The sequence below is a fragment of the Pongo abelii genome, chromosome 1 (genome assembly GCF_028885655.2).
Source record: "Pongo abelii isolate AG06213 chromosome 1, NHGRI_mPonAbe1-v2.0_pri, whole genome shotgun sequence".
NCBI lineage: Eukaryota > Metazoa > Chordata > Mammalia > Primates > Hominidae > Pongo > Pongo abelii.
In genome coordinates this window covers 23,442,269-23,465,818 of record NC_071985.2, presented here as the reverse complement: position 1 = coordinate 23,465,818, position 23,550 = coordinate 23,442,269, and the positions used below count along the sequence as shown (strand labels likewise).

The 23,550-nt window shown below is 40.8% G+C and overlaps 1 protein-coding gene across 2 annotated transcripts in view; it reads right to left on the bottom strand.

Annotated features, from left to right (window-relative positions):
• The window catches only part of ACBD3 (acyl-CoA binding domain containing 3), a 43,899-nt gene that overhangs the window by 5,342 nt on the left and 15,007 nt on the right, over nucleotides 1–23,550 (bottom strand). Inside the window, exons 2-8 of one of the 2 annotated variants that reach the window (XM_063716399.1) lie at nucleotides 15,983–16,124; nucleotides 14,902–15,042; nucleotides 14,745–14,819; nucleotides 11,662–11,820; nucleotides 9,339–9,513; nucleotides 4,598–4,784; nucleotides 2,285–2,569 (exon numbers count right to left, since the gene is read on the bottom strand). In XM_063716399.1, coding sequence (XP_063572469.1) covers nucleotides 2,285–2,569; nucleotides 4,598–4,784; nucleotides 9,339–9,513; nucleotides 11,662–11,820; nucleotides 14,745–14,819; nucleotides 14,902–15,042; nucleotides 15,983–16,124 — 1,164 coding nt within the window. The remainder of the gene's footprint in view (nucleotides 1–2,284; nucleotides 2,570–4,597; nucleotides 4,785–9,338; nucleotides 9,514–11,661; nucleotides 11,821–14,744; nucleotides 14,820–14,901; nucleotides 15,043–15,982; nucleotides 16,125–23,550) is intronic. The other variant, XM_002809384.5, reaches the window with a different exon arrangement.

The window sequence follows — 23,550 nt, the reverse complement described above, 5'->3', positions numbered from 1 at the left end:
TTTTTTTTTTTTTTTTTAGAGGGAGGGCCTAGCTCTGTTGCTTGGGCTGGAATGCAGTGGTGTGATCATATAGCTCATTACAGCCTCGAATTCCTGGACTCAAGTGATCTTCTTGCCTCAGCCTCCCATGTACCTGGGACTACAGGTACATGCCACCACACCCAGCTAACTAAAAAAAAATTTTTTTCGTAGAGATGGGGTGTCACTCTACAAAACGGGTTGCCCAGACTGGTCTTAAACTTCTGGCCTCAAGAGATCTTCCTTACTTGGCCTCCCCAAAAGCTGAGATTATAGTCGTGAGCCATCATGCCCAGACAGGCTTTTTCTTTTTTTTATTTTTGAGACGGAGTCTCGCTCTGTCACCCAGGCTGGAGTGCAGTGGTGTGATCTCGGCTCACTGCAACCTCTGCCTCCCAGGTTCAAGTGATTCTCCTGCCTCAGCCTCCTGAGTAGCTGGGATTACAGGCACCCGCCACCATGCTCGGTTAATTTTTAAATTTTTAGTAGAGATAGGGCTTCACCATGTTGGCCAGACTGGCCTCGAACTCCTGACCTTGTGATCCGCCCACCTCGGCCTCCCAAAGTGTTGGGATTACAGGCGTAAGCCACCGTGCCCAGCCCAGGCTTTTTCAATCTTACATTTTTTCTTTCTGTCTCAGTCAGTATTATTTATGGGCAACGCTTTACTTTGCTGGTGGTACTCAGGAATAAAGACTGATGAAAACAAAATGCCATGTAAGACAAAGCAGCTCATGCTTCCATATTTACCAGTTAGAATCTGGACCTGTGGTATAATGAAGGATTTTAAATCTGCTACTGGGGTAAAAGTCAATCTGCAAGATGTACTGAAATTTCTGGGATACTCTGATGGTTCATGTAGATAATGGTACGGAATTATTTTTGGATTATCTTTTGATTAGCATTAAATATTAACTGTTAAATTGAATATTAAACTTAATTTCAAGAAATGTTACGGCACACCTACTGTGTATGTTTCTGTAGATAGCCCCAGAGGCCCCAGGGTGTTGCATGGTATGGTAATATGATTGGACAACTCCGTATTTCACAAGCTGATACAACTTTCAGGCTTATTCCATGTACTTTCAACCATATCGTTTTAACTTTATCCCACTGTAATGTGTAAAGCAACATTGCCAACCCTCTTCAAGAACAAGCAGTCTGTTTACAAGCCACCTGCAAGGTCAGTTAGTCTGGAAGAACTGAGACATGGTGCTTTTCCATTCTCACAGGGCATGCATTCCATATCACTTTCAACCAAGTCAACAAATAAATTAAGTGCTTATTAAGTGTATATAAACAAACCCTACATTCTAACTTTCCTGGGTAACAAAAATAAAGAGACCATCTTCTCAAAAAGCAATACATTTATAACCTATTTCTTAGACCAAGATATTTTAGACTGTCCTTTAAAACACCCAATTTTGTCTACTTATTCAGAGGAAGTAAAAAAAATTCCACTCTAGCAACATAGGGATTTCCAAATGGAAAAATAATTGAAATTTTTTTAAGTGGAATGTTCTGGTGAGTTTCTGTATTTACATAAAAAATTTTAGAATAATGACCTAAAAAGCTAGTATCAACAATATAAACTTAAATAAATGCCAGGGTTGACAGGAATTCTTACTTGCTTCTTTAAAATTTTTCAAAGTGGGCCGGGTGCTGTGGCTCACGCCTGTAATCCCAGCACTTTGGGAGGCCGAGGCAGGTGGATCACAAGGTCAGGAGTTCGAGACCAGCCTGACCAACATGGTGAAACCTCGTCTCTACTAAAAATACAAAAAATTAGCTGGGCACAGTGGTGCGTGCCTGTAATGCCAGCTACTCAGGAGGCTGAGGCAGGAGAATCGCTTGAACCTAAGAGGCCGAGACTACAGTGAGCAGAGATCACGCCACTGCACTCCAGCCTGGGCGACAGAGTGAGACTCCATCTCAAAAAAAAAAAAATTTTTTTTTGAAGTGATCTTGCATATTTGGCTTTTCAACACACAAGGTTAGAAGTAAAACAGTATTCAGAAAGGAGTAAAATAGCAAATTGCCAAATAGATTTTCCTGGCATTCAGAAAAATTCAGGTTCAGGCCCCAGTGCCCTACAGGAAGGAGCCTGTTCTCACAACATTTTCAGCCCAAGGTCCCACTAATGAAGAAAGTGTTCCCTAGCATGAAGTGTTAGTCTGGAAGAATAAGGCTGGGTGACACCTGAACTATGTACCATTTCTGCCAACACACAACCCAGCAGCTACTGAATATGGACCAAGGGTTCTACCTTCTTCCTCCTCGTCGTCATCGCTGGACTCACTGACATGCACGCTGACAGCAGTGTTTGGAGAGTCTGTCCATTCAAAATACACCCCAAACCCAATGTCATAATTGTCTGTAGCAAATTCCCAAAAGAGATATGATCCTTCTTCATGGGTGGGTACTCGAACAGTGACCACTTCTCCTCGGCCCACTGTAATCACGGAATCTGCATCCTGCTGAATCTTCTCTTTGAAGTCTTTGATCTGAGGTCGTGTCCACATGGATGGAGCTGCTATTACTGGAAGAGATTCTAAAGGCAACAGGAATTAAAAAGCTAAAGAAAAAGAGCCTTCACCCTGCAGGTAGCCACATTTTCATAGGACTACCTGATCAGTTGTACTCAGGCACCAAGTACAATATGGTCTAGCTTAGATCAAGGACTTAGAGGAATAAAAAAGCCTCCCCATGGGAGTCTCTCCAGATTACTATGTTTAACAATGTTGCAGGCACTCAGAGGTCATCATACTTCTTCAAGTAACAATGGCAGCCCACAATTTTAGAAACGAATTTTTTTCAACACTCCCTCTATGGGGATTCAAGAATGACCTTGGGAAGGCCCCAGGTGGAGTGAGGGAAATATTCTAGCAAGGAAGAGAGATTCTGACTTTAGGAATAAATTACTCTTGTGGATGTGAACAAAGAAAGCTGGACTTTGACTTCAGCCTGTCTGTTGAAAAATTCTTCACCTCCAACTATCCCAAAGTTCTAGGGGCTATTCTAAAGGAGCTCAAAGAAACAAAAACTCGGACAGGATTAGAACCACTAGGGATTGAGAAAAAGGGATAAAGTCTTGTTACTGAGCAGTATCTATGTGCACTTGACTATGCAGTAAGTTTTTCAAAGTTAGTCACAGAGCCTTTGAAATATTTTCTCTCATTTGAAAATGCTAGTATAATCCCTTGATTAAAAAAAAAAAAGGGAAGGGGGCAGTAAACCAAGGGATTTCAAAGCCTTTTCTGAAGCAATTATTACTTGTTCTAAACAGACAAGGAAGATCTCTGAAACCAAATTTCTTATGAACCATACCACCATCCCTGACCACTGTCACTGAAATGCTCTCCTCTTCCTCCTTACTTAGTTAACTCCTCTTGCTTCAGATATCTCAGGTCAATTGTCCCTTCCTCTGCGAAGCCTCTGGTGGCCTCTCTGCCTAGGTCACACTTCCGTGTTTTACATTCTCTCAAAGATAATGTACCTCTCTCTCCATCACCATACTTATCACAGCTACAGTCTATATTTTCTGTGTGTTATTTTGCCTCACCACTGTACCCCTAGCACTCAGGAAACCAACTAATTGCTGAATGAACAAATGAGCTGCCCATGGAAAGCTAGTAGAGCTTTGAAAATGCAGTTATTTTCTAGGTAACATGATACGTTAGTCTCAAAAATATATCTATTTATATGGTAGCCAGCCTTCAAGATGGTCCCCAGGGATCCTCACCTCTGGGTCTTCATGCACTTGTGAGGTCACCACCCACAATATATTAGGATTGGTATGTGTGACCAACAGAATATGCTGGGAGTTCCAAAGTCAAGGCATAAAAGACACTGCCACTTCTGCTAGGGGAAGCCAGTAACTATTTTGAGGACCCTCAAGAAGCCCTATGGAGAGGTTTCATGGGGCCAGGAATTGAGCTTCTGGCCAAAAGCCAGCCATGTGAGAGAACCATTTTGGAAGCAGATCTTCTAGTCCTGGCATCAACATCTTGACTGCAATCTCATGAGGGAGCCTAAGTCAGAGCCATTCAGCTAAACTGCTCCTGAAATCCTGACCTGTTGAAGCTGTGCAAGATAGTAATAATGTTTGTTGTTATTTCAAGCTACTAAATTTAGGTGTAATTTGTTTTTGTTTTTGTTTTTTTTTTTGAGAGAGAGTCTTGCTTTGTCACCCAGGCAGGCGGAATCATAGTTCACTGCAGCCTCAAACTCTTGGGCTCAAGTGATCTTCCTGCCTCAGCCTCCCAGAGTGCTGGGATTACAGGTATGAGCCACTGCGCCCAGCCTGTAATTTGTTATGCAGCAATAGATAATTTATATATATATGATAAGACAAAACATAACTTTTGTCTTAAAAGTGTCCAAAGACATCTGATTTGCTCTTCTACACTGGTCTATGAGTCACCAGAGCATCAGATTCAGACTAAAAAGAATAAAAAAATGTTCAACTCTCACAAATATGTAATTGTTCTCAAAAGCTAATCATAACCTGACTTCACGACTTTTGCCTTTCACAGATTCGGAATTATGACATCTGAACAAACACGTATGCAAAACCTACCTTTTGGTCCATTCTCCAGGGCTTCTTCTGCAGCTTCTGGTTCCAGTTCTTTTTCGGAGCTGTCAGTGTGTGTTTTGGCCTGTCCATTAACTGACATCATATTACTTGGTACAGTTGCATTCACTTTTGATGATGTAGGCAAGGAAGACCCAGCCACTACTACTTCCTGTTGTTTCTGTAATGCTGCCTACAAATCAAGAGAAAGTGAAGACACACTGACCAGGAAGGCTAACAAATAGGACATCTGCCCTGGAGTACATCTGATACCATGCTTTTGCCCTACCAAAGTGCTATGCTCAAGAAATTACTAATAAATTTTTATCAGTTTTTATCCTGTCTATAATGAATATTAGTAGTACAATATCAAACTGACAGCTAAAAATAATAAAAAATCAATAAAAATTAATGTGGACAAAAACCTGCAACTAAGGCTCACATTTCTGTGATCTGAGAATCACCATAAAAACTAACCAGGAAAAATTAAAGTAAGTAAGGCCAGGCAAAGTAGCTCACACCTGTAATCCCAGCACTTTGAGAGACTAAGGTGGGTGGATCATTTGAGGTCAGGAGCTCAAGACCAGCCTGACCAACATGGTGAAACCCCGTCTCTACTAAAAATACAAAATTAGCTGGGCATGGCGGCGCACGGCCTGTAATCCCAGCTGCTTGGGAGGCTGAGGCAGGAGAATCGCTTGAACCTGGGAGGCGGAGGTTGCAGTGAGCTGAGATCGTGCCATTGCATTCCAGCCTGAGCAACAAGAGCAAAACTCCATCTCAAAAAAAAAAAAAAAAAAAGTAGAAATAATCAACCCAAAATAAAACTATTAAAGGCAAAAACTGAACACAGTAACATGTGCTCTTAAAATTGATGGAAGAAAAAAATCTTGATAAACTTTAAATACACAAAATTTGAATTAGAAAAATTAAATTAAACTTGGTGGGAATAGTCACAGAAGAAAATTCACAAAGGCAGAAGCTATAATTGGCAAAATCTGGTATGGGCCCCCAAAGTAATAAAAAAATCAAATATGGACAATTATTCTAACATAATTGACCCCCAAAAAATCAATAAATTAAAACTTCAGGGAAAAATTATGATCACAATGAAACTGAAAATTGGTAATGTTGTAAAATGCTGACCTAAGAATTTTTTTTTTATTTAATTTTTTATTATTATTATACTTTAGGTTTTATGGTACATGTGCGCAATGTGCAGGTTAGTTACATATGTATACATGTGCCATGCTGGTGCGCTGCACCCACTAACTCGTCATCTAGCATTAGGTATATCTCCCAATGCTATCCCTCCCCCCTCCCCCCACCCGACCTAAGAATTAAACAGACTTACAGGATGCAATTTGAGGTTAAAAATATTTTCTCAATGAAAATTTGTCACTGTTTATATAGTTATGATTGAAATGTGTATTCATAAATATAAAATCAAAATGTCCTCTGAGTCAAAATGGCAGTAAAAACATCTAAATCCAAAGGACTATTTTGGGACATTCCTCTTCTAAATCAATATGGACAGATACTACTTCAAATATCTGAGTATTACTTAGGTAACTTTGGTGGGGAACTATAAATTGAATTACAACATACATGTAGAAAAGTGTACAAATGATATTACACAGCTTGATCAATTTTCATAAATCAAACACATCCATGTAACTAATACTCAGATCAAGACAGTATCTGCATCCAGAATATTCCCTGGTACCACTTTCTGGGCACCTGCCCTGAAGGGTAACAACTATTTGACTTACAACACTATAGATTTGCTTTGTCTATTTTAAAACTTTAAAGAAATGGGTTGTATAGTATACGTTCTTTTTTGTGTCTGGCTACCTTCACTCAGCATTACTTTTATAAGCTACATCTATAGGATCACAAGTAATTGTATTTTGTTGTTTGCATTACTATTAAGTTATTCCCTCATGAAAAGATAAAATCTATCCATTCTACTGTTGATGAGCATTTGGGCATGTAAGCAATGTTTTAAACTGAAACACTGTCACAAGTAAGCAAGTACGCATATGTTCACTGCAGGAAAAAAAATACACACATACACACACACACACACACACACGGAAAAAAGCCTTTATGATCCCATGGGGTAGGGATAACGATATATTTTGGCATATCTCTACACACATTTCATTGAATGTATCATTTACAAGCCAATTACTTAAATGAATAGCAATGCCTCTCTTTGCTGCTAATACAGGTTAATAACACGCTTAAGATTTTAAGATATCTTCTTCCAAGGTCTGGATTTTCAATAATTTCCACATCAATTTTCTAGAAGGGATACTAGCTTCCAGAAAAAGTACCTAAAATCAAAACAAGTCAGCACACTCAGAACATTCACTGCATGACAGGAAAGCAAAAGAGCATTTTTGATGATCAATAAGCCCAGCTCAAATGGTCCCTCTCCTCCACTAATCCTTTCTTGAAAGGCTCTAGCAGAAAAACAACTTTCTCTGGGATCCCCCGACCATGAATCTATTGTACTACATGTAACAGATTGTAATGATATATTTACATACTCTCTTCCTGTTATTAGGAAGTTTAAAAAAGCACAGAAAGGTATAAAAGCAACATAACAAACAACCACAAATGTATCTACACCCCAAAATTAACAAATGTGTTCATTTTGTTATTTATATAAAAATTAATATTTTATAAGAGTAAAGTTCCCTTTGTTCCTTCCCCAGTCCCTTTCCTTTTCTCTTCTCAGAAACAACCAATCAATTTGATAAACTGAGTTTGATCACTCTAATCTCAATTATGGCTTTTTTTTTTTTTTTTTTTTTGAGATGGAGTTTCGCTCTTGTTGCCCAGGCTGGAGTGCAATGGCACAATCTTGGCTCACCGAAACCTCCACCTCCTGGGTTCAAGTCATTCTCCTGCTTCAGCCTCACGAGTAGCTGAGATTACAGATGTGCACCACCATGCCCGGCTAATTTTGTATTTTTAATAGAAATGGGGTTTCTCCATATTGGTCAGGCTGTTCTTGAACTACCAACCTCAGGTGATCCACCCACCTCAGCCTCCCAAAGTGCTGGGATTACAGGCATGTGCCACCGCACCTGGCCTATGGCTTTTTTTTTTTTCAAGACAGGGTCTCACTCTGTCACCCAGGCTGGAATGTAGTGGCGCCATCATAGCTCACTACAGCCTCAAACTCCTGAGCTCAAGTGATCCTCCCGCCTCAGCCTCCCAAGTAACTGGGACTAGAGGCGTGCACCACCGTGCCCAGCTAATTTTTTTTTCTTTTTTTAAGAGATGGGGTCTCCCTATGTTGCCCAGGCTGGTCTCAAACTCCTGGCCTCAAGCAACCACTTTGGCCTTGGCTTCCCCAAGTGCTGGGATTAAAGGCATGAGCCACTATGCCCAGCCTCCATTATGGCTTTCTAGTTTTGTTTCAAAGATTTGTGGTTTTGTCCTATTTGACTTTCTTCTCATTAAATGATAGCAACCTATAAACAGGACGGAGTGTATGTGCTATTAAAAATGATCTCACTGCCTATCAAAGAAGCAGGAAAATGGAAGTGAAACTAAAGTAGAAACAGGCTTCAGAGGAGAGAGAATAAATCTCTCAAAAATACCACTTATCTTGAATAAACTCTGGTTTGGCATCTTTTCCTCCTCTTCAGGATTACAAAAAACTTGCAGTGCTTTTTAACTTCTAACTGATGCCAAAGACTCAGGAGAAAAGGTTGTTTAGTAAGAATACACATTTTCAAGGAATTTAAAGAGTTTGGCAAAAACAACAAAGATTATTTCATGCAGTAAGAAATGCTGAGCAACTATAATGTAACACTTTTCTTCACTCAGATTTTTTGACAGGTGGTAACTGCTTTATAAGTGAAAATTAAGTAAGTTAAACTAAGCTACATTAAGTTTAAGGAGGTATTTTATGCCTGCACAAGATGTAAAAAAATGAATGTAAAATTAGTGTCTTCCACAAGTACAAAAATCATTCACAGGGTAACTCTTTTCTCATTTGACTCCTCTGATAGTCCTGTGAGGTTAACAGGACAGGTGCTTTGATTTTATATCCTATTGTTACGGACTGAAAGAAAGGGTAGAACAATCAGAGCAGTAATAACTTGTCTGAGATCAAACAAGGTAATGTCAAAGCCCGAAGAGAATCCAAGTGTTATGAGACTCCCAGTCCCATGTTCTTTTACCTAAACCAACCTCTCCTATGTGGAAGCAAAATATTTGGGGGCAGGCAGTTGGAGGAGGAATAGCAACGTGCTGTTATGAGCACTGCCTAACTATGCTGCCTAACACAAAGTCAAATGGACCCAAGCTAGCTCTGCAGAACCAGCCCATAGTCTTAGGGCAGAGGAGTCCTCCCATTGGAGGCTGTCCGAGCCTCTGACAGTGCACAGCCTGAAGGACATCTCTGAACTATGGCTAGTTACTCAGGTCCTCATGTTCCAGGACCACTATTAGGGTCTATGCCAGACTCACAGTAAAGACACTCAACCCATACAACTCCCAAATACCCTTATGACAATATAACATCATCGGTTGCTTCGATAACACATATTTTCTCTCACAATTGCCTGTGCAATTCTCAAGTCTGCCTAAAAGATCACCCAAAAGTTACTTTACACCTTAGAGGCTAACTAATGCAAAATTCATTTGCGACTGTTAAAAAAGAACTTGGGTTCCAATGAAACTAAAAACTCTCTCTAAGGCTGAATTCTAGGGTTGTCTATCGTACCTGTTGCTGTGCAAGCTGGACTTGATACAACTGCTGCATATACTGCTGATAGTGTTGCTCCTGCAACTGGCGGATGAGAATTTGCTGCTGTTCGTAGTTCCCTGGATACTGTTGGGCTGCATACTGCTGGAACTGCACGGCAGTCTGGGAGTTTAAAGCTGCCATTATCTGCTGCCTAAAAACATTAAAAATATATATACTAGTCTGGCTACAGGAGATTGTTCATGACAAAATAAAATGTCCTTATTACTTATTTTTATAGTCTGTAACTCTTAAAAACAACTAAGCTAGTAATGTACACCAATTAGTATGTGTTCTGGGTCCAGAAGAAAGATTTAAGAAAATAAGCCTGGCCTCTAATTTTTTACTTAGGATTTTCCAGGAAAATTCGGGATAGAAGATAAGCATATGATCATCACCATCATGACCACCATCATAATTATTAACATTTATTGTGCCCTTACTATGTGCCATGCAGTGTTGAAAGTACTCACACATACTAACCCATTTAGTCCTCATAACAACCCTATGAAAGAGGGTTCAGTAACTTGCCCAAGACTATACTGCTAGCAGATGCTAGAGCCTGATGCAAATCCAGGCAGTTTGGCTCCAGAGCTATACTAATTTACCATGATGCTGTAAGATGATGGACTGTCATCTCTGACATAGATGAGGTATTTAACTGTTGGCTATGGCTTCTGTACCTAAATACATAAAAAACAGTAAGAGGCAGAAGAATAGCTGGAAGATGTTACAGGTGGCCCTGGTAAGTATAAATAAAGCCAGTGAAAAATTAAGGGTCCACAGCATTTAATTTAAAGCCTGTCTTAATAGAGGAAATACTGAAAGTATCTTGGCATGCTTAGTTTAGAGATACTCATATTCTTTTATAGATAAACCACATGCTGTTTTTTTTTTTTTTTTGAGACGGAGTTTCACTCTGTCACCCATGCTGGAGTGCAGTGGCGTGATCTCAGCTCACTGCAACCTCCACTTCCCAGATTCAAGCGATTCTCCTGCCTCAGCCTCCCAAGTAGCTGGGATTACAGGCACCTGCCACCACGCCTGGCTAACCTTTTTATTTTTAGTAGAGACGGTTTCACCATGTTGGCCAGGCTGGTTTCAAACCCCTGACCTCAAGTGATCCACCCGCCTCGGCCTCCCAAAGTGCTGGGATTACAGGCATGAGCCACCACGGCCAGCAACCACATGCTTCTTAACTTACTTATGTGACCAACTTAACAGAGACCTCAAAGCCATCTATTAATAGATAACAAAGCAAATCCTCACAAAGTCCTGCATACAGCACGACACTCGATCCACCTAGGACAACCTCCCCCAAAAAAGAGCTGCATTCATAGTCTTTCTCCAAAGTTGAATGAGGCCCTGGATTAGTTTGAGGCTAGCACTAAACCTTTTTCTGAGGAACTACCCAGAAATAATGAGAAGAAATCAATGGACTCTCATGTTCTCTGGTTTAACCTACAAGTCATGCCACCCCTACAAATTCAGACTGACTTCCCACAGCTCCCTCCTTATACTCACTGCCTCCTTATACCCACAGCTCCCTCTTGAAGAACCTGTCAGTCCCTGAGTCTCAAAGCCCTTACTGAGTAAGCAATAGTTGCAGCCTCCAAATCTTGTACTAAGGACTATAAATGGATATCTGACATAGACTGGACCAACAAGATTCTCTGTCCTGGGAAACTGCAACTGGGTCTCACAGATTCCAGCCAGTCTCTGTCAGATGCATGGAAACATAGACCAAATAAATCCTGGGATAGCCTTGCATATGCCAAAGCAGACAATGACAATTTGCAGAGAGCAAGAATGAAGCAGAGACATAAGCTGAGAGAAGCAGAGACAAGAAACAGAGAGCGCAACCAAGCAACCTCAGCTCCTGCTTCCAATCTCTGGGTTCTGCAAGTGAACGCCAAAACCTTCTAATACATTCCTTTTTTTTTTTTTTTTGAGACGGAGTTTCGCTCATTACCCAGGCTGGAGTGCAATGGCGCGATCTCGGCTCACCGCAACCTCCGCCTCCCGGGTTCAAGCGATTCTCCTGCCTCAGCCTCCTGAGTAGCTGGGATTACAGGCATGTGCCACTGCGCTCAGCTAATTTTTTTGTATTTTTAATAGAGACAGGGTTTCACCGTGTTAGCCAGGATAGTCTCCAACTCCCAACCTCAGCTGACCTGCCCACCTCTGCCTCCCAAAGTGCTGGGATTACAGGCGTGAGCCACCACACCTAGCCCACTCATTTCTTATTTTCTATTTTTTTTCCATTTCTCATTTTAAAACATAAGCCATATAATAAACTTACTTTTGCTGCTCCAACCGAAGCCTCTCTTCTTCTATCCGTCTCCTTTCTTCTTCCTCCCGTCGAAGCCTTTCCTCTTCTTCTCTCCTACGTTTCTCTTCCTCCTTTTGCAGACGTTCTCTTTCTTCCTCTTCACGCCGCCTTCGCTCCTCTTCCTCCTTCCTACAAGGCAAAGAATAGAGAATGAACCCTATATGTTGAATCCCGTTTAAAAATAAAACTTTAGTTCCCAGGGAAAACTGACATGACCTTTTTAGAGAACAATGTGGATATATACATCAAAATTTAAAATACATACACTTTACTAGCAAAAACTTACAGGGAATCAATCTCACAATATACAAATCACATCAAGAATAATTATTGTTGCATAGCAACAGAAATGTGTCCACCATAAGACACTATTTAAATCATTATGATATTCCTATACCCTGAAGGATCCCCTCTAATATAGGCTCACAGCACTAAAAAGCTTTTCCTTCATAATACCTGCTGTCATTATAATTAAATTTGTGTGATACATTCAGCAATAGATCTGCATTACCCATTAAAGTAGATGCTCCACAGGGGAAGAGACTGCCTATCTCACACTACTACATCCTCAGGGCTTAGCACAGTGCTGGAAAGAACAAGCACTCGACAAACATGTATAGAAGTAAAAAATCCACCCTGAAACATCGCAAAGCCAAAGGATAGAAATACATGCCTAATATGTAAAGACATTTAATACATTTGCTTAATAAAAAAAAAAAAAGGTGAACACAAAGGAAAAGATCTGGAAGGATATACCCTAAGTTTATCAGTTATTATCTATACAGAGGAGAGTAGAATTAAAAGAAATGTGGGAAAAAAGATTTTTTTCAGTTTGTGTTTCACATACTGCCATAAATGAAAATCTTTATATTGCATATATTTGTGTATTATTTCTGAAATTAAAATTTTTGTAAAGCTTTTAATTTAAAAAAGAAAAGAACGGTTAACCTCTCAGGGCATCCCTTGCCCAGCTTTCACCCACCCCACAAGACCCTTCCAAAAAGAACAGATCCTATTGTGCTAGGAATGGACATCTTCAGGGTCTGAGAGTGGTATGGTGTTCAGGGAGGCTGCAGACAGGATGAAAGAGAAGATTTCTAAGGAGTATCAGATAAGACACCATTTCTTGGTCCTACCACGAGAACTGTCTGGACTACCTCACCTTTCTCCTCTCTAACTCCTAAGTGATTAACAACTACATGAGCCACAGCCAAGTCTCAAAATATAGCAATAACATGACCTACTTTTTTTTTTGAGACAGGGTCTCACTCTGTCACCCAGACTGGAGTGCAGTGGCACGTTCTTGGCTCACTGCAACCTCTGCCTCCCAGGCTCAAATGATCCTCCCACCTTAGCCTCCTGAGTAGCTGGAATTACAGGAACCTGTAACCACACCCGGCTAATTTTTGTATTTTTTTGTAGAGACAGGGTTTTGCCATGTTGCCCAGGCTGGTCCTGAACTCTTGGACTCAAGTGATCTGTCCGCCTCGTTCTCCCAAAGTACTGACTGAGATTACAGATGTTAGCCACCACAGGCGTGAGCCACCACACCTGGCCATGACCTACTTTTAATGTGTCACAGCTGGTACAGGGCAAGAAGGTTCACAAGCCAGAGCTTAAGCTTCAGGATAGATGAAGTCTACTCTTAAACACTTTAAAATAATTCTATATGGACTTTATCCCATGACAAAAGTATATTTTTAAAAAGAAAATGCAGCTCTATATGTTGAGTAGTAACTTTTGACAATGCTTAAGAGAAATATGCATATATATCATTAAAATAAGAACTTACAAAGCAATATATAGATACTTCTATAGACATCCTAGCGATACCTGATTGATCCAACATCACTACACAATGGACTGCAGGACATAAATCAATTTTCCAGTTAAATCTCATTCTATTCTCCTAAGAATCAAAACCTTTCCTTTGGATTAAAAAACTTTCTTTGGATAACTATCTTCTGAAAATGTAATCAAGCAATTTCCTATTATCTTAAACAGGAATAAATAATATCTAATGTTCCATCTCTTGATGACTCAGGGGTTACAGCTATAAACATAAAAATTGTACATCATACTATTGTAATGGAGAAGTTTACCTTCATATTACTTCATATTAAATGACCCCTGACTGCCATGCTTTTATAATTCTCGTGTCTATTTTTCATGCTTTCTGTTATGTCCCTAATTATCTAGCTATTTTCTCTTCTAATCTGTTATTTCTAATCCAGGTTAAGGTAGGAAACCAGAGAATCAATTGTTTTTAAAGAATAACATCAGCTGGGCGAGGTGGCTTACACCTGTAATCCCAGCACTTTGGGAGGACGAGGCGGGTGGGTCACCTGAGGTCAGGAGTTTGAGACCAGCCTGGCCAACATAGTGAAACCTCATCTCTACTAAAAACAAAAATTAGCTGGGTTGGTGGCAGGCACCTGTAATCCCAGCTACTCGGGAGGCTGAGGCAGGAGAACTGCTTGAACCCAAGAGGCAGAGGAGCGTCTCACTGCACTCCAGCCTGAGCAATAGCAACAGAGCAAGACTCCATCTTTAAAAAAAAAAAAAAAAAAGTATAACATAATCTGAAGAAAAATTGGTTTTGTAGCATCATTTTCATCACCTAAAATTTTAGATAGTCAAAATTGATGAAAATATAGCCACTAAATAAATAAGGTGTAACTATAATTCTAATTCACAACTACAACAGAGAATCCCATAAGCATAAACAGCACATTCAGTAGCTCCTCCTCCAAAACTTAAAAATAATCAATAAGCCAGCTGGAAGCCAAAGCCAACATGAATGTCTATATAAGGTAGCATAGATGCAAACCATGAAACGGAGCATAAGTATTCTAGAAGCTCAAGGGAGACTGCAACAAAGGGTATGTCAGACCAGAGGATAGGGAGGAAGGAGTGGTTGAGTTTATGGTGGGGCTTATTCAGAAACTTAGTGTCATAAAACAAAAGGAAGGCTGCCATGATGGATGGGAGGTTCCTTTTAAAGGCACGGCCAGTAGGAAGCAGTCCTCCCTCCCCCCAAAACTTATAAATACCTGCTCACATCAGGAAGTTTGAACAATTGCCACAAGAAGTGGGGATCCAAGGAAAGCAAGACATCTGATCTAGAACTAGAACAGACACTCTATAAAACAAAAGCATCAGTACACCGGGATGCGCAGCAGTAAAGTATTCCATGCCCTCAAACTTCACCTTTTTTTTTCTTGCTCTTCCTTCTCTATTTTGTGGGACGCAACGTATGTTGAAAAGAGATGGCAACATCTATTTAAGAGCTTGACAAACTCCACCATGGCATCCTCTTTAGACATGTTTCCCAGGGCTGCCCATTCTCTCCTGTAAGGAATAACAAGAAAAGTTACCTCCCCTTCTTAGTAGAATCAGAACTTTTAAATTTAAACATAAATATGAATAATTCTCAATTGTAACTAAAATGAAGAATGATTCTACTGGAAGCAAAAGGCTCAAAACTTCAAGTTTGAACAAGTATGTATTGATTTACTAAATTAGATATGCCACATACAATCCAAACAACTGCATTGCTGATGATTCCCATATAGCAAAAGGGTATCAATTTTTCTTTTTTTTTTCTTTTTTCTTTTTTTTGAGACAGGATCTCACTCTGTTGCCCAGACTGGAGTGCAGTGGCGCGATCTTGGCTCACTGGAACCTCCGCCTCGCAGGCTCAAGTGATTCTCCTGCTTCAGCCTCCCGAGTAGCTGGGATTACAGGCGTGTGCCACTACTGCCAGCTAATTTTTTTATTTTTAGTAGAGATGGGGTTTTACTATGTTGGCCAGGCTGGTCTTGAACTCCTGACCTCAAATGATCCACCCACCTCGGCCTCCCAAAGTGCCGGGATTAAAGGGGTGAACTGCCACACCCGGCCTATTTTTCTTATATAATATTTGAGCCTTAATTAAACAAAAATACTCAATGTATTCTTTTTTTCTCACAATTTTTTTTATGCCTCAGTAAGGGAATCAATTACTATATATTTTAAATGGCTACTTTTAATATTATTTGGGAAGAATCAAATGAAGCTCTACTTGTCTTACGTTCATAATCAGATGAATACAGTTCTTCCACAATATTTAACCATAAACATCTCTAAGCTAAAAACAGATAAATATCTGAAGACTCCAGAAGCTGCAAGCAAAAATGTTCAGTTCTTATTCCAAGCTAATGAACCAGCTATTCACGTCTTAACCAACACACATTGTACCTTTTGCCAACATTATTCTCATTAAATTCACTATACAGAAAAACACTGTTACCTCCTGTCATTCCCCAACACATCAAAGAATCCAACCTCAGGACAAGTGTCTGGATTATATGGGCCCAGAAGAACCTGCTTATGCAATGCCACAAGCTTCAATTTTTCTTCATAAGTTGGATGAAATGCTTTGCCATCTTTTTCTATAAGAAAAAGAAACACAAAGAAAACAATCAGCACAGGCAAAATACACAATTTTCAGCATTATATACTAAAGCTTTGCTACAAAGTATGTCACAAACTGCCTGTAATAGACACAAACACTAATAGTGAAATTTTTATTTCAATTACTACTTAAAAAAATTTTTTTTTTAGACAGAGTCTCACTCTGTTGCCCAGGCTACAGTGCAATGGTGTGATGACGGCTCACTGCAGCCTTGACTTCCTGGATTCAAATGATCCTCCCACCTCAGCCCCTCAAGTAGCTGGACTACATGTGCGTGCCACCAAACCTGTCTTTTTGCAGAGACAGGGCTGCCCAGGCTGGTCTCGAACTCTTGGGCTCAAGCAAGCCTCTCGTCTCAGCCTCCTTTTCAAAAGTGCTGGGATTTGAGGCAGCATGCCCGGCCCAATTACTACATTTTATTAATAACAAAACCTAAGACAGAAATCCTGTATGCTGATTTTTTTATTTTATTTTTTGAGACAAGGTCTCGCTCTATTGCCCAGGCTGGAATGCAGTGGCACGATCACAGCTCACTGCAGCCTCAACCTGCTGAGCTTAAGTGATCCTCCCACCTCAGCCACCCAACTACCTGGGACTACAGGAGCATGCGCCATCATACCTGGAAAATATTTTTATTTTTGTAGAGACAAGGTCTCACTATGCTGCCCAGGCTGGTCTCGGACTCCTGAGCTCAAGTGATTCTCCCGCCTCAGTCTCCCAAAGTGCTGGCATTACAAGTGTGAACCACGATGCCTACCCTGAATTAGGTTGTAAAAATAAGCCAACTATCAATATTTATGCTAAAGCTGCTACAGAAAAACCCATCTGTCAAGCTGCAGTCAGGCTGCAGCCTTGACCTCCCAGGCTTAAGCAATCCTTCTGCCTCAGCCTCCCGAGAAGCTGGGACTACAGGCACGTGCCACCACATCTGGTTAATTTTTTACTTTTTGCAGAGATGATGTCTTACAGTGTTGCCCAGATTGGTCTTGAACCCTGGGCTCAAGCAATCCTCCTGCCTCAGCCTCCCAAAGTGCTGGGGTTACAGGTGTGAGCCACCATGCCCAGCCCAACAATCGGTTTTTAAAATAGCTTTTAAAAATAATTTTTAGCCAAAAGAGAAAAGAAAAACTTAAAATAATTTTATATTAGTCCCTTTTAACATGATCATGCATAAGAGATTACATACACTTTGAAAGGCTGTATTCAAAAATGTATCCATCCCACTGAGGCAGTATGATGTGGTGGAAAAGGCTTTGGAATTGGATGGCCTGGGTTTAAATCTCAGCTGAGACACTTCTTAGCTATGTGACCATTCAACCTCTCAGTTTATTCATCAATAAAGAGAGGGTTACACTTCAGAGGTTGCTACTTCAGAGGTAATAGGATTATTATTATTAATAACTATTAATGCTTTTCTTTCCTTCATCTGATTGGCTCTGGTAGGTTTCCATATAGGCAATTAAGAGTGCGACCGGCTTGATCTATAAAGACCAACTGCTATCAACATTTAAAAGCCGTATGAAATTGGGTTCTGGTAAAATGGGAAATACTCAGAGAACAGTTCTGCTTCTTTGATAAATGGTAGCATTAACTACTGGTTGATTCCAATGACAACAGACTACCAAATTTAAAGAAAACGGGGAGGGCGCTTGAAAGTAGTATATACTACCTATATGTCTCATTCATGTATATAGTGGTGAAATAAAATCACTAATGAGTGAGAAGAATATGGGTTAAAGAACAGCAGGAAACTCAGAGAAGAAAAAATATAGAAGCTGCCAATAAACATCCAAAAAGATACTCAACCCCACTAGTCAAGAAATATAAATTAAAAGCATTAGATACCAAGACCCCACCTCCCATCAGATAAACAAAAAACATAACATCTAAAGTTATTAAGATCTTACAAACAGGTACCCATTCTCATATATGAATGCTGAAAGTATAAACTGTTATAGTTACCTTGAAGGGCAATTTGGCAATACACAACAGTCCCTATCTTATCCCCAGTGGATGCTTAAAACTGCAGATAATATTGAACCCTATATATATTATGTTTTTCCTAAATGTACATACCTGTAATTTATAAATTAGATACAATAAGAGATTAACAATAATAAAATATAACAATTATATAACAATATACAACAGTAAGTTATGTGAATGTGGGATCTCTCTCTCTCTCTCAAAATATCTGACTGTACTCTACTCACCTACTTTCAGACCTTGATTAACCCCAGGTATCTGAAACCAGGGAAAGCAAAACCATGGACAAGGAGAGACTCCTGTATTTCAAAATTATAAATGTGTATGCCCTATGATCCAGTCATTCCAGTTCTCATTACATATGCTTGACAAGCACTCCCAAATATATAGAAGGAGGCAGATACAAGGACATTCATTGCAGCACTGTTTTCTTGTTACTGGCAATAACTTAAAAGGTTATCAATAAGGGAAAGTCGAAACAACGTGGTACAGTCATGCTCTGCATAATGGCATTTCAGTAAAGGACAGATTGTTTATATGACTGTAGTCCCATAAGATTATTATAATGGAGCTGAAATTCTCCTATGGCCTAGTGGTGTGGTAGCCACCATAACATGATGCAACATGTAACTCAAGTATTTATGGTGATGCTGGTGTAAACAAACCTACTGTGCTGCCAGCTGTATAAAAGTATATACAGCACATACAACACATAATACGTGATGACATTAATCATCAAATACTTGATAAGGATATTAATCACCAAAAGTTTTCTTATACTACTATGTCACAGGTAATTATTAGAGAAACAGCCCAGAACAACTTCCTTCTCACTTTTTTTTTGAGACGGAGTCTCGCTCTGTTGCCCAGGCTGGAGTGCAGTGAGTGGCACAATCTCGACTCACTGCAGCTTCCGTCTCCTGGGTTCAAGTGATTCTCCTGCCTCAGCCTCCTGAGTAGCTAGGACTACAGGTGTGCGCCACCACACCCAGCTAGTTTTTATATTTTTAGCAGAGATGGGGTTTTACCGTGTTGGCCAGGCTGGTCTCCAACTTCTGACCTCAGGTGATCCACCCATCTCAGCATCCCAAAGTATTGGGATTACAGGCGTGAGCCACTGTGCCCACCCCCTTCTCGCTTTTAACAAATGGTGATAATTTGAAAAATAGCTCCAGCTTCTGATCTTAGCCTTGTGATTTAGAGTTTTTTTTTTTTTTTCTTGAGACAGAATCTCGCTCTGTCACCCAGGCTGGAGTGCCGTGGCGCGATCTCGGCTCACTGCAAACTCCACCTCCCGGGTTCACGCCATTCTCCTGCCTCAGCCTCCCGAGTAGCTGGGACTACAGGCGCCCGCCACCAAGCCCAGCTAATTTTTTTTGTATTTTTAGTAAAGACGGAGTTTCACTGTGTTAGCCAGGATGGTCTTGATCTCCCGACCTCATGATCCACCCGCCTCGGCCTCCCAAAGTGCTGGGATTACATGCTTGAGCCACTGCGCCCGGCCTGCCTGGCTAATTTTTCTTTTATTTTTTAATTTTTTGGTATTTTTAGTAGAGACAGGGTTTCACTGCGTTAGCCAGGATGGTTTCGATCTCCTAACCTCATGATCGGCCCGCCTCGGCCTCCCAAAGTGCTGGGATTACAGGTGTGAGCTGAGTTTTTGTTTTTTAAAACAAAAAAAAAGGGCATTAAGCAGCCGGGCACAGTGGCTCACACCTGTAATCCTAGCACTTTGGGAGGCCAAGGCAGATGGATCACCTGAGGTCATAAGTTCGAGATCAGTATGGCCAACATGGCAAAACCCTCTCTCTACTAAAAATACAAAAACTAGCTGGGTGTGGTGGTGCAGCACATCTGTAATCCCAGCTACTCAGGAGGCTGAGGCAGGAGAATCGCTTGAATGAGATGGAGGTTGCAGTGAGCCGAAATCATGCCACTGCACTCCAGCCTAAGCAACAGAGCAAGATTCCAATTAAAAAAAAAAAAAAAGACATTAACTTATGTCATTTTATCTTGAGCCTATAAAAGAACATATGCTGCCAATGATTCAAGAAAAAAAGATGTGGTGGGCCTGAGAGTGCATTTTTCCTTTCTCTTTTTAAGAACAAATTCAATTAAGTGGTTTTATCTAAATAAATGTCAGTAAAGATAAAATCACACGGAAACTATTCACCTGAAGACCACTTTTCTGATTAGTCATGCAAAGTAGCAATTTCGAACATACACACATACAAAATTATTTTTTTGCTGCAAGAAGCTGATTTGAACTAATAGATGGGGCAAGTGGATATGAAAAAAATTTTTTGAAATCTCTGACTATTGCTATAAAGTTATCTGTAAAATACTGCTATTTGGGTTTTCTACTAATGAGGGGAGGGTTCATTTCCTACCAGATGATAAGTTTGCTTCTTTTTGAGACAGGTTCTCACTCTGTCACCCAGGCTGGAGGGCAGTGGCACGATCACAGCTCACTGTAGCCTTGAACTCTTGGGCTCAAGGGATTCTCCCACCTCAGCCTCCTGAGTAGCTAGAACTACCGGTGAGTGCCACTATGCCCAGTTAATTTTTGTGTTTTTGTAGAGAGAGGGTTTTGCCATGTTGCCCAAGTTGGTCTCGAGCCCCTGGCCTCAAGTAATCAATCACCCTAGCCATCCAAAGTGCTGGGATTATAGACATGAGCCACCATGCCTGGCCAACTTGCTTCTTTATTTCAAGCATTTGATAATGTAAACTAGGTGCAGGGGCTTTGAGGGATGGTAAGTAAAAAATTTTTTTTTTGTTTTTTTTGAGACAGAGTCTCGCTCTGTCACCCAGGCTGGAGTGTGGTGGCACAATCTCAGCTCACTGCAACCTCCATCTCCCAGGTTCAAGCGAATCTCCTGCCTCAGCCTCCCAAGTAGCTGGAATTACAGGCATGAACCACCATGCCCGGCTAATTTTTATTTTTTAGTAGAGACGAGGTTTCACCATGTTGGCCAGGCTGGTCTTGAACTGACCTCAGGTGATCCACCCGCCTTGGCCTCCCAAAATGCCGGGATTACAGGTGTGAGCCACCGTGCCTGGTAGAGTTTCAGTACTTTTGGATGTTATTTTAATATCTGCCCTTTTTACACCTGGCAGAATTAAAAATATAGTGCAAATTTAAAAAGTATTTTTATTTATTTATTTTGAGATGGAGTCTTGCTCTGTCACCCACGATGGCACACAGTGGTGTGATCTCGGCTCACTGCAACTTCTGCCTCCCGGGCTCAAGTGACTCTCGTGCCTCAGCCTCCTGAGTAGCTGGGACTACAGGTGTGTGCCACCATGCCCGGCTAATTTTTGTATTTTTCATAGAGACAGGGTTTCACCATATTGGGTTGGCCAGGCTGGTCCTGAACTCCTGACCTCAGGTGATCTGCCTGCCTCAGCTTCCCAAAATGCTGGGATTACAGACGTGAGCCACCATTCCTGGCCAATAAATGTATTTTTAAAAAGAGGAATAAGTGGCCACACACGGTGGTTCACGCCTGTAATCCTGGCACTTTGAGAGGCTGGGGCAGGTGGATCACCTGAGGTCAGGAGTTTGAGATCAGCCTAACATGGCGAAACCCCGTCTCTAATGAAAATACAAAAATTAGCCAGGCATGGTGGCACACACCTATAATCCCAGCTACTTGGGCTGCTAAAGCAGGAGAGTTGCTTGAACCTGGGAGGTGGAGGTTGCAGTGAGCCGAGATTGTGCCACTGTACTCCAGCCTGGGCAACAAGAGCAAAACTCTGTCTCAAAAAAAAAAAAAAAAAAGAGGAATACGTTTTCAGTGTTAGTCCTGGTCAGGCAAACAGATTCATTGACCTCTGTGAACTTCAGTGCTTAAGCCTACGTTTTTGTTTACAGGCCTTCATCAAAAAACACGCCCAGCAAATCTCACAAAAGAAATTGACTTTATGGGTCAACTACTATGAGAATGAACAAAACAGTATATCCATTCTTGTGAACTGTCCTGGCATTCCCATTTACTCTTTTATGCACTTACTAGTTTTAAGAATTGCTCTATCGCCAGCTGCAGTGGCATGCACCTGTAGTCCCACCTATTTGGGAGGCTGAGTCCGGAGGATCATTTGAATCCACAAGTTAGAATCTAGCCTGGGCAATCCATTGAGATTCTGACTCTGAAGAAAATAAAAATAATTGCTCTATAATCCTTTCTTTAAATCTTACTACTGAATCTCCAAATTAATAATTTTTCCAGATGAGAGCCAAATTTGTCTCAAAAAAAAAAAAAAAAAATCAAGAAAACAAACAGCCAGGTGCGGTGACTCACGCCTGTAATCCCAACACTTTGGGAGGCTGAAGGGGGAGGATCACTTGAGTCCAGGAGTTTGAGACCAACCTGGGCAACACTGCAAGACCCCCATCTCTACAAAAAACTAAAAAACAGCTGAGTGTGGTGGCATGCGCCTGAAATCCAGGCTTCTCTGGAGGCTCAGGATTGCTTGAGCCTGAAGGTCGAGGCTCCAATAAACCGTGAAAGCACCACTGTACTCCAGCGTGGGTGACAGATGAAGACCCTGTCTAAACGAACAAACAAACAAACAAACAAACAAACCCAGCTGGGCCTGGTGGCTCATGCCTATAATCCTGGCACTTTGGAAAGCTAGGGCAGGTGGATTGCTTGAGCCCAGGAGTTTGAGACCAGCCTGCGAAACATGGTGAAATCCTGTCTCCACACACATACAAAAAACCCAAAAATTAGCTGGGCATGGCGGCGTGTACCACAGTCCCAGCTACTAGGGTGGCCAAGACGAGAGGATCCCTTGATCTTGGGCATTGAGGCTGTGGTGAGCCATGATGGTGCCACTGCACTCCAGCCTGAGTGACAGAGTGAGACCCTGTCTCAAAATGAAACAAAACTCAAATGTTAATACTAATAATTATTTTTAAAAGACTGTATTACAAATTAATTTTATTTATTCATTTTTTATTTCCCCAAGTTTTCAGTAAGCATATGTACTTTGTAATCAAACACACATACACATTATCTTTTTTAACACACATTTTTAAAGTCAAAGCAATGTATTTTCAGCCTTTGGGATGAGGTTAAGAGATTATTCTCCCAAGGAATATACAAAACCCAGGAGGCTGTGCTAATCCCTACCACTTTTGGTATAGCACAGTTCACACAGTACTGAAGTTCTAAGCTTAAAAAAAAAAAAAAAAACCAGAAAAATAAAAATCCTTCACAATCTATATTGTTATGCAGACTATTAGTATTACACAAAAGGTTGCTTCTCTCTTACTCTTCAGGTGGCTCTGGTTGACACATCACAAGAGTTTAGTCTTTTAAATCAGATGAGAGTAATTTTCTTTTTTTTTTCTTTTTTTTTTTTTGAGACAGAGTCTTACTCTGTCACCCAGGCTGGAGTGCAGTGGGACG